The sequence below is a fragment of the Calonectris borealis genome, chromosome 25, assembly GCF_964195595.1.
Source record: "Calonectris borealis chromosome 25, bCalBor7.hap1.2, whole genome shotgun sequence".
Lineage (NCBI taxonomy): Eukaryota > Metazoa > Chordata > Aves > Procellariiformes > Procellariidae > Calonectris > Calonectris borealis.
The window spans coordinates 8497856-8509258 of NC_134336.1; the positions used below are offsets into that span (position 1 = coordinate 8497856).

General features: G+C 37.6%; 1 protein-coding gene across 12 annotated transcripts in view; it reads right to left on the reverse strand.

The window, feature by feature from the left end:
- Window positions 1-384: 384 nt before the first annotated feature.
- The window catches only part of RLF (RLF zinc finger), a 61536-nt gene continuing 50517 nt past the window's right edge, over window positions 385-11403 (reverse strand). For 11 of the 12 annotated variants that reach the window (XM_075173827.1, XM_075173826.1, XM_075173835.1 and 8 more), the window contains 2 exons: window positions 8462-8603; window positions 385-5968 (listed from right to left, as the gene is read on the reverse strand). In XM_075173827.1, coding sequence (XP_075029928.1) covers window positions 1223-5968; window positions 8462-8603 — 4888 coding nt within the window. In that variant the 3' untranslated portion in view covers window positions 385-1222. Of the gene's footprint in view, window positions 5969-8461; window positions 8604-10086; window positions 10292-11403 lie in introns of those variants that run through there. The other variant, XM_075173834.1, reaches the window with a different exon arrangement.

An 11403-nucleotide genomic window follows, 5' to 3' on the forward strand; every position in this document is an offset into this window, starting at 1 on the left:
ATATTCTATCATTATTATTATTATTTTCCCTTTTCTGTTCTATTAAACTGTCTTTATCTCAACCCACGAGTTTTTCTCACTCTTACCCTTCTGATTCTCTTCTTGTCCCACTGGGGGGGGGGCGGGGGGAGTGAGTGAGCGGCTGCGTGGTATCTGGCTGCCTGCCAGATTAAACCACGACAAAAACCCAAAACACCCCAACAAAACCGAAGCTCTCAATCAATAGGAAGCTGTGATTGCTGCTTGCTCATTAGCGTCCTCACAGTGATTGGGAAATACCACTCACAAGGGAAACAGATGCTGGGCCTTATGATGTATCAAAAAGTACGGCAAGAAATGAGACACAGAAGAACAAGAAACAGATCTTAAAATATTAGATTACTCTTCTGGTGAATCTTCCAGTTAGGTTTTATTCATTATCGATAAAGCTAACCAGGGAACCCAAAATGTGCACTGATACTTTCATGTGACACAACTCTCTTGGAAGTCCGACAACGCTCTTCGAACACTTATGTTGTACCATACACTCTCAGAAACATCTTCTTCCTTTGAAGGGAAAGGTAAGTAGGACTTTCTCTAAGTGACAAGTGCTTTCTGCCTGTACTAATTATAATTCTTTCAAGTCTGAAAAAAGCACAGAGAATATTATAAAATAAAATGCAATATTTACTCTTCTATATCTATACTGTTTCATCAGTCTGATAAATCAGTCTGCATAAAACTTAAGTAACATTGTCCAATGCACTCAGAATGGTCCCAAATTCAATTACAAGTAAACCACATTAAAGATTTACTGTACAGTAAACAAATGGGTGAAAAACTGTAATTTATTGAAACTCATAACTCAAAAAATATAAGATGCTGTAGTGTACAATATGTTACACAAAGCACCCTGGGGTGCACATTCAAGTCAAGTAATAACTCCATCGCCCCCCAAACCCTGGTACCCTAGTACTTGTTCCATATACAATCATGCACATTTATTCTTCAAGAGGAAGTCCCCAGTATTCTGATGTGTTAAATAGCACCAAGATCAGCATAGTCCATTGAAAATAATGGGGAGCTAAATTAACTTGGCCAATACTTTTGACAGATATTATACATTCATGGAATTAAGCAGTCTAAACTAACCTAAACAGTGTGTACTGTAACAATTACTGTTCTAATTTGAAGTTCTCCCCATATAGCAGTAGTGGAGGCAATCTGCTCTAAGCAAAACTACTTACGTACTTCCTACACAAAGCTCATCTGCCTTTTTTGTTGGAAATAAGTCTATGAGGGGTGTGGAAAACTTGGATCTTTCAAGAACAACTACTGGTCTTAAGTAATGAAGCTGTTTTAAGGCAAGGTCTCCACAGTCTGTTAGTGCCTTGTCCAAGATCGCCCTCAAATTTTCTAAAGAAGGGGCAGATGATGATTCTGACAACAAGGGCTGGATTTCTGTTAGCTGCCCATGATTATTTTGGGTTATGATTACATTTTTGTCATTTACAAAGTTGTTTACTGGTGTATCCCCTTGATCGTCTCTCTCTTTTTGCAAGGTTTTATCTACTGGCAACTGCTCAGGAGACTCCCATTCTACTACCTCATCAAAATCATCATCATCGTCGTCATCCTTTCCCTCACTTTCCTGAATAAATTTTAAAAATGAAGACTCAAATCCCATTGGTTTATATGTCTTTAAATCAAATGGTTTGGACATTGGAGGCTTCTGAAATTTGTCTTTTGTAGCACAAAGTATATTTCTTTTTGCATTTTGATTAACTGCACTATGTTGACATCCTTCTGGGTCTTTCTCTCTTGGCAACTCTAATTGCAAACTAGAGAAATAAGAGCTATTCTCTCTTTCACTATTTTCAGAAAAATCTTCAGTTTTACACATAACTGTCTCCCTGATGTTATGCTCTTCAAAACAGGTGTTCTTTGAACTGTGGTTATATTTTAAAGTGCCTGAATACATAAAGGCACTTGCATCAAAACTCACACTACTCGATGGACATCTTTTTTGGTCTTCATTGCTTACATCTTGAGGATCACAGTCAGTATTTGGAACAAGAGGCTTTTCACTTTCCTGCACATATTCAGGATTACCTGATTTATCTTCTTTAACTTTTACACCTTTTTTATCCAAGTCTAAAGCTGTTTCGGAGCAGGACTGTTTTTCAATCATTATGCCACATTTAACACAAACAACAAGTTTCTGAATCCGTTGCTCTATATACATATTGGTCATCTGATGTGTGCGCTTATAGTGCCTCACTATACTGCTTTCCAATTTGACAACAGACAAACATCCCTGAACCATGCAAGGGTACTGGGTCTGGTTAGACTTCTCTTTGCACATTTGTAGGGCTTCCTCTTTTGTTTTGAAATTCATCAAATGCTTTTCTCTACTTCTGCTAATTCTTTTAGATTTTTCTTTTAACTCCTTCCCATTCTGCTTGCTTATGTCAAAACTGTTTTTCAAATAACTTTGTTCATTTTTATCTTTATCTTGATTATCTTCCTCCTCTTTCTGATTTCCAAAGAGACTATCATAATATTCACTATGTCGGAAATACACATGTTGAGAGTAGTGACTGTAATTTGTGAAAATTCGATCACAGCCATTAAGGTCACAATGGATTTCAAAATCTTTGTTTAATTTTTCTTCATTGGCATGTTCTTCTATTAGGTGCTGTTTAAGCTTATTAAAGGTATAAAATACAGCAGGGCACTGGGCTTGGTTACAAGCAAATCTTGCAGATTCAGCTTCAGAAAGCAGTTTTTGATCCTCTAAGTGTTCATTGTGGAAGTCACTACAATGCTTAGCAAGAGCTTTAGAACATAAAAAACGCTTACCACACTCTTTGTATTTGCATGCAAATATTTTTTTACATTTGACAAGTTCCCTTTTTGTTCCTGCTTTGTCTTTTTCTAAGCAGAGCTGTTCCTTATTATACTGGTGAACGGTTCTATAATGGCGAATCAAACCTTTCTGGTTGGTAAATGCCGAGTTGCAACTTTTATGTATACAATGAAATGGTTTGTGGTACTTATGCAATATGTAACATAAGTTTCCTTTAGCAACCGTTCTTTTGCTTCCTCTTCCCTGTCTTGCTTCCAGTTCTTCCTTATGACTGTCCAGAGAAGCTATGTTAGATGTTTTTCTTGTTACATTATTGTCTGTCTCTTCACTGGACTCCAAATCTGTCTCGGAACTACAGTCTTCCTTTTTAGGATGACACAGCTGTTCAGAGTGGTCTGAATGTTCAATGAATTCAACGTTGGTTGCACAGACAGGTGTTGGAACAGTGCTATTTTTATGCATGTTATCTGTACATAAACCTACATGATCAAATTTTTCATTAGAACATACCTTGTGAGCTACCCTCTCACAGCCAATTTGATGTTTGTTTCTATAGTGAATTCTAAGGTGTGTTTTTCTTGTAAACGATCTTTGGCAAATATGACACTTAAATGGTGAGTACCGATGCTGGAACATATTTAACTGAAGAACCATTTCCTTTGAATAGTTATGCTTTTTAACATAATGCATTAAGAGAGCTTCTCTGGTCACAAACTCACACGTACATCCTTGACATTCACAGAAAAACGGTTTAGCTGCCAGTTGAGTAAGGTACTGGCTGGGTAAATTATCTTGTTGCTCTTGAAGCTGAAATTTTGAGGTAGTTTCATCTACTGACTCAGGGCACTTGGCATCCCTAGATGAATAGGACTGTAAAGAGCCCAAAAAAGGCTTGTGTCTTGAAGAATTCTGAATGTTAGAATTTTTTAAGCTTAGATGTTTCAGGCCTAACATTAGTTCCAACATGTTATCTTCAATATTTGATTCTTTAGAACTGTCATAAACAGATGTTTCTGGGGAAGAAGGACAAGTTTCTTCCTTCAGGCCATTGCTTCCTTTAGCATCTATAGTACAATACAAGCTTTCTGGAGAGTCAGCATTTGTATCTGAATTATGACCTAGCTCTGTACTAATGTCTGTAGGGGATTTACTGTCCTGAGCGTCACTCAACAGATCGAGAAAGTCTTTAGTTTTCATCTCCATATTTTTTTTACCTTTAAAGTTATATGGATGGGCCCTGCGAAGGTGTTTTTGCACACTTCTGGAATTTTTGTGTGTGGAACAGCAGCCTTCAAAACCACAGGAAAGTTTTTTTTCATCAAAGCAAACTGCCAAACTGGAACACTGTTGTTTCACATCTGCTGGATGGAAGACTCCTTCCTGGGACATGAGGAAACCTGAAACTGATTGATTGTGAGCCGTTGTTTCAATCGGTAGAGGAGACACCTGGCCTTCGTTTACTGCAGTATCTGCGCTGTGGTCCCCACAATGAAGACTGGAATTACTTTCACTGTCTAGATCTTCACTGTCAGAGAGAGCTTCTTCCTTAATCTGTGGAATTTCCTGAGAGCCTGAGGGATCCAAGTTATCATTCAGACTGGAATTTTCAGATTGTTCAAGCAGCTGAGCCTCTGGAAGATAACTGCATTTGTCTTTTGAAACCAGCTCTTCAAGTTTTAGTGTTTGCTTCACTTCCCCATTTGACACGTCAATATTATGCACTGCAAGGTGATTCTGAAATTCAGTTTTTGAATAGTAAAACTTTTTGCAGCCAAAGAAGTTGCAGGTGTATGATGCATCTCTGAAGTGCTGTGCCTCGTGGTGGTAAAGTTGCCCTAAGTCACTGAAAACAATATTACAGCCATTTAGCTCACATTTATAACGAAGATCATCATGTGTTTGTTTGTGATTGAGAAGCTCATTAACTGACCCAAATCTAGCATAACAATCCATTGACACACACATATACGGTTGAGGTCCACAGTGCACGCGTTCATGCTCCCGCAAATGAAAGGATGTCATGAAGTGTCGGCGACAGAAAGCACACTTCTCTCTCCTGTTTTTCATATCCAAGTAATGTTTTGCATTCTCATCGTTGTTTTGATGTTCAGCTTTCAGATGTACACTTAAGTATTTAAACTGTTTAAACACTCTAGAACAATCCGTTCCGGGACATGGATAGATGTCTCTGTCTTGTAGCTGGCAATTCTCCAGTTGGCTAAATGTGACATATTCATGTGTGTCATTTTCAAAGTTTTCGGGCAGCTGTGGTTGATGTGACTTTTCCTGAAACGCTGGGGGCGGGCTGCTGGAAGCTGTTGTCTTTTGTGGTGATCTCTCTTTTTTCAGTATTATTTTCTTTTTAGGTCTGTGTGTTCTACTAGGTGGCATTTTAACATGTTCCATTACATGTGGTACAAAAAATTCCTTCCTCTTGAACTTTTTTGTACACACTGGACATGTATAAACACCATCTTCCATATGCATCTTAGAATGATGCAGTATTCTAGCCTCTATACACTCCCTTTTGCAGAGCACACAAAAAAATTTGTATTGAAGCCATCTCTGGTATCTTTCTGAAGAACCAATTGGTTTTTTTACTCTTGCTTTTTCTTTAGGGTGGTTCATTGTGTCTTTTCCATCATAATATTTATGTTCTTTTGTCTCATCGTAGTCACTAAAGAAAGTTTCTAACATGTCGGTTTCATTGATTGACATATTACAACTTGCATCATCCTCGGAATCAGAAGCTACTTTCCCTAACAGTTTAAGGCAATGCCGCTTTAAAGTCTTCCAGTCCCAAAATTCAGGATCAAATGGCCAATATGCTTTTAAAGCTAACAGCAGCTCACAACGGAGTGAATTTGGAACCAGTGCATTTTCTTCATCAAATTTTTGATCTGGTTGCATATAGAGCTCTTCCAACACATTAAATGCACTCAAAGTTGGCTCAAGTAAAAATTCTGTGAGCTGACAAGCTCTTCTAACTTCAAGGTCTTCTGGTAAAAGGCATGCAATTGTTTTACATACTGATGTCTTCATTTCATCACTTCCATTTGATCTGATCTGAAGGGCTCTCACACATAACAAAACAGACACAGCAAGTCCTGCTTCTTCTGCCTGTTAAAAAAAAAAAAACCAAAAACAAACAAACAGCCACAAAACAAATGTTACTTTTCTTTGATAAGTACATTCTCTCTAGAACTGCTCTATGAAAAAAACGTGCAATGAGAGCATCCAATAGACCACAGCCCATTCAGAAAGTATTCAGGCTTCTGAGTGTTAAGTGCCTGAGTCACTGAGCATACTCTAAAAAGTTGTAGTTTACTAAAATGTGAGGAACCTCTTCTACTTTTCAAGCGAGGGGAGCCACTTCACATTTAGTGCACTCTGTGGAGGAGTCACACAAACTAGTTTAGGCATTTAACTCCCCTCTCTCTCTTCATTGAGTGACTCTCAATCATAACTAAGTCAGATGTCTAAAAGAGAATGGTATAAATCTTCCATATACATTCCTGCCACAGCATCCACGCAGGATATATTAATTTAGAACATGCAGTACTATGTAATAAGGAAATTAATGTAAATTCACACCCTGAAACAAAATAACCTTCAACAGCATAAGCAGTACAGTAGCAGAAATGATTCCTGATGAAGATAACTGGCATTTCACTTCCAAACATTTTCTGAGGAGTCTGTGCAACTTTGAGGTGCTGCTCAATAGTATCAGGAAGATACCTACAAATATTATTCACACACTGATTTTAAAAAATAATACATTCCAAATTCTGCATGGACAAAATTGAAAATTACCTTGTTCCAAAAGCACACTTTTCATCGTAAAGAATCTGAATGCATGAAGTAAATATTCAGTCATTATTAATAAAGATAAGTAACAGTCAAGGTATTTATGAATAGTGTAGAGAGATGATATGTGGCTAACACAACCACATCCACACCAGCTCAGATGGTAAAGATCCAGAAGAACTAAGAACAAGTTAAGCGAATTATCAAGCTCTCATACTCACTGTGCACTGCCTACCGGAAGTCATGCAGTACCTTCTTTAATTCAGTAACAGTGTTAATTTGCTAGACAGCAATAAAAAAGCTATTTTCCCAGGAGAAGAAATTTTAATATGCTTTAGCAGGAAACACAGAAAGAACTGGTATATAGTTAACAATGTATTATGCTTTATGTATAAAGTGCACATTCATGCACGTTTTAAAAGTAGAAATAGGCCAACTTTAGAGAAACTAGGAGCAAACATTTCTCTGTGCAATCACTACCGGAATTCATCTCTGCCAAATTAGAGTTCCGGACTCTCCTCTATGATGTGTCAAAAGGACAATCATGTAGTTAACCTTTATCTCTATTTTGACTCTAAAACAGGGCTCTGATTCTTGCTCTTCTCTTACCAAATCACACTTAATAACTCATTTGGTTCACAGGATTAACCTCTAGTCAGTGAAAGAGACTCTCAGGCAAACAAATCTGAAGCAGGAGAGAAATTTAATTGAAAAAAGGAACTGTGTCTGTTTTATTCATAATCCATTTGATGCCTTAACTCTGAATTAACTCATGTCCATATAAGAATGCAAAAAGATGAACAAATTTGGGAGGGTACTGTTAATTGAAACATTCATGAAACTGAAGTTCATATTCTACTCTACATGTGCAAAACTATGCTGTTTTTCAGGAAGAAATATCTGAAATCTTTTGGAAATGGTGACATTCCTAAGGGAAAATCCTGTATCTAATTTAAGGTCCATGATCTGTGTAATACTGTTACTAAAACAGTTAAAATCCTGCTAATATCAGCTAGCTTATTTTTCCTCCATTAAAGTGTGCATGATTCATTTTCATTCATAATTGCGCTCCTCAAACCTACTGTCATATAGTGACCAGACACAGGAAATTTCAGTCTAACTAATTCCAAGAGTCACAGTAGCCATCAAAGGAAGACAGAAACATCCTATTGAGCAACCACCCAGATTAACCATAGCTGTCCCTTCCGCTCTGCTTATGAAGAGCATGCTATATTTGCCTCCTGGTAGATGGATCAATTAAAGTCTTTCCGTTACTCCTCAAACAGAGATTATGAGTTTATAAAGACTGCTGTTAAGCAATTTTTTGAACCTCTCTGCAACTTTCTAAAGATAGGCATCAGAATAGAAGGTAGAAGTCCAGATGTGATTGCATCACACATTTTGAAGAAAAGGTATTTTCTCAGAATATAAAAATATGAGACGTTTCAGCCAAGTCTCCATCTCTTAGAGATGCTGCAGAAAATTGTTGCTGTGCCTCACTTCTAAACAAGCATCAGATCAAAATACAGCCATGCTTTGTTTGCAAAATACTGTCATACTGTATTTTCAGAGTAACAAACAAACCATTCCACATTGATTGAAGGCCACTTCAATGTGTCAAGCTGACACAAAACTAAAATGGCAGGTATTTTTCAGAGATTTTTATTAGTAAGGCACTTAATCAGAAAATATGAATAATGAAGTAAGCTGTATTTCATATCAGTTCAGCAGAATTATTAAGAAAACAATAAATTCTTGTAAACAGTTCTGGCTGTGTCCAAAGACTCTGGACTGCAGCTTACTTACTTCAGATTGTATGACTCTTATCAAGAAAAATAAATGCTGTAGTGTCTTGGCAATGATGCCAAACTGGCGACATCTCTCCAAAAAGGAATCTAAAGAAGGATCTATTCTTCTCTGCAGTTTGCTCCAGAAAAGCGTCAGTTCCCTGCAAAGAGTTGAAAGTGGAACATAAGAACATTGCAGATATACACAATACGTCCAGAGTCTACACACTTTCATTCAGAGTTGACGCCACAATAATTTAAGTGTTATTAAGAAGCAGAACACACTTCAATCAGGTCTACATCTCCGAAAGATGCTGAAGACTACTGTTACTGTGCCTTATTCCTAAACAAGCGTCAGATCAAAACACAGTATATCTCCTGTTATTTAATGGGGAAAGACACTGGCAATGGGATTCACCTCACTTACTGCAGGCATCTATAGCTGCATAGACTTCCTCTATAGACAAGAAAAAAAACCCCACACTGGCAGAGCCTTAACTTTTCACATAGAAATTTAAAATAGGTAAGATGAATCATAATGTAAAGTAGCCGCTTCTCTCCCACTAGGCAAGCAGCTGAGATGTTGACACCTGCATTCAAATGATGTAACTGCCACTCAGTGCTTTAAAAGATACCTCTAACAGAATGCACTTTACAAAGTGTTACATAAGGGACATGTAAGCTGAGGGCTTTGTCTACTATCTTTGAGCAGTTATCTGCTTTACTGCTCGTACCATTTGAGCACAGAGCTGTTCTGTTAAGCAATTTATTATAACCAAGGCAACATAGCCATTGAACGAGGCAATCTGTCACTTTGTGTTGCTTGCCACCACAATGAGTACTACAGAAATGGAAAAGCAGCAGAGTGATAGGATCTGTATTTTTTATATCACTTGAAAAAAGTTTTTCTTCTATTCCTTTAATAGAGCAAACTTCACCTTTGCTAACTTAACCACTCTGTGCGTCAAATTATACATATAGGTTTCTAGATGCAAGGTCAATCATAGCCTCTAGAACCAAAAATCAAGAAAACACACCTAGGCAAACTTTACACTGAATATTGGCAAGGTTTTTCCTTTGAATTATTGCAATCCTACTCTTGAATGCTAAGCCAAGTGAAAAGGAATGAGGCCTTGTTATGGATCTGACCTGGGATACATTTATTGCACAAAAATGGACAATATTTACTGTTAACAGTTTTGGGGGGTTTTTGTTTGTTTGGGGTTTTTTGTTTGTTTTGTTTAAAGGCCTAAAAATGCAATTAACAGCCTTTCATAGTCAGGAAGAGACAGCTGAGAAGCTAGATCGGCCTACAAGAAACTAATATACAAGCAGTATAATTCAAGGTGTTTTAATTTTAAATCCTAAAACAGAACTAGAGAGGGAAAAAAAGGTAGACACCCAGAATATCGGCAACTTTTTCTACTATGCTTTAGGCCCAAGAAGCTGACAAAATGTAAAATTTAATTGAACATCAGGATGACTAACATGGAAGAATTGTATGAAGCTTACGCAAGGAAGGCACAGAAAATATATATATGAAGTATTACAAAAAATTTTAACTCAGCATCACCACAACAGAAACAAACAAACTTGAAAAATTGTTTATCAAGACATCAGTCATTTTGTATATCTATTCAGTACATTTACATAGTTGGGAGTTGGAAGAGTAGTGAGAGAAGGGCTTCACTCTGGGTAATCCCTTATTCCTAAGAGTTTTTGGCAGAGCAAAAAGTTTTCAGTGTTTGCCCTGTTCTCTTTCTCATCCTGTCCCTTCTTTCTGCAAGCTAAAGCACGTTGTTGGAAGGGGTCCTCAAGGATGGTGATGTAGAAGTGTTCCTCAGACAATCTTCACACATATGGAAAGGCAAAAAAGGACAACTCTCAGTATTTGGGCAATTTTCCATTTCAAAATTGATGTGAGGCAGTGCAGAGAACAGAAAGAGCTCCAGACAGACAGATACCTAGTAATACTTAGAAGTAAAAAAAAAAAAAAAAAAAAAAAAAAAATCATCTTACTAGCGTATCAGACCAGAGAGTTTTTTGCAGTTGTGCTTAGCTACAGTTCATACTTAATGCCACTTGCGTTAATGCTAAAGACTACATTATTTTATGGATTGATGAATTGCCTGACTCCTTGGAGACTAAGGCAATCAGCTAGCTCAGAACTACTGCCCAGAGCAGCACTACTTCTTAGATAAAGTTCCAAACACGGCAGATACCTCCAGTCTTAAAAGTAACATTACACATTACTTTATGATTATCAGCAACAATCATTGCAAAATCTTCCAATTTTGGTGAGGAATAACATATACAAACCGAAGTCTGCTTTCATCTTCAGCTGTGAAATGAAGCTTCACACCAACAGCACTAATTCACATACATATATGGTTTACTAATCTTCTCTTGGAGTTACAGACTTGAGGTTACAGGATGAGTTGAGCTAAGCTAATGAAATAGCTTAACCTCTCTAAATATGCAAGAATAATAGTAAGAGGTGCTGCGTTGGAGAGTTAGCACTGTGCCATCAGGCAGATGCTAGAGCAGTGAAGATGGGAGGGAAGGGAAGTAGATTTCCCCCTTCTAGAGCGATGTTACAGCTGAACAGATTTAACAGCTACAACTTCCAGAAGCACCAGTGTTGCACTTCTTCGCTGGTAGTTGTCTGACCACATGGTAAACTAATCAAGCATTAATCTGTAGAAAGCTATACACAGTTTTGGCTGGGTTAGATGAATGTGCTCATTACAGATGGGCCCAGACCCAGAACAACAGGTGAGGCAGACTTGTGCAGCTAGCATCACAACATGGCAAGAATTTATCTTCTGCTTTTCGGCAGCAGCAAATCGTTAGGACTGGCTCAAGTATGAGTATGGCACCAAAGCTCTATCTTCATCCACTGTGTAAGACACTCATCCACACTAAGAGAGTTTCAAAAGCATCGTCACTTTCATCTCCTGT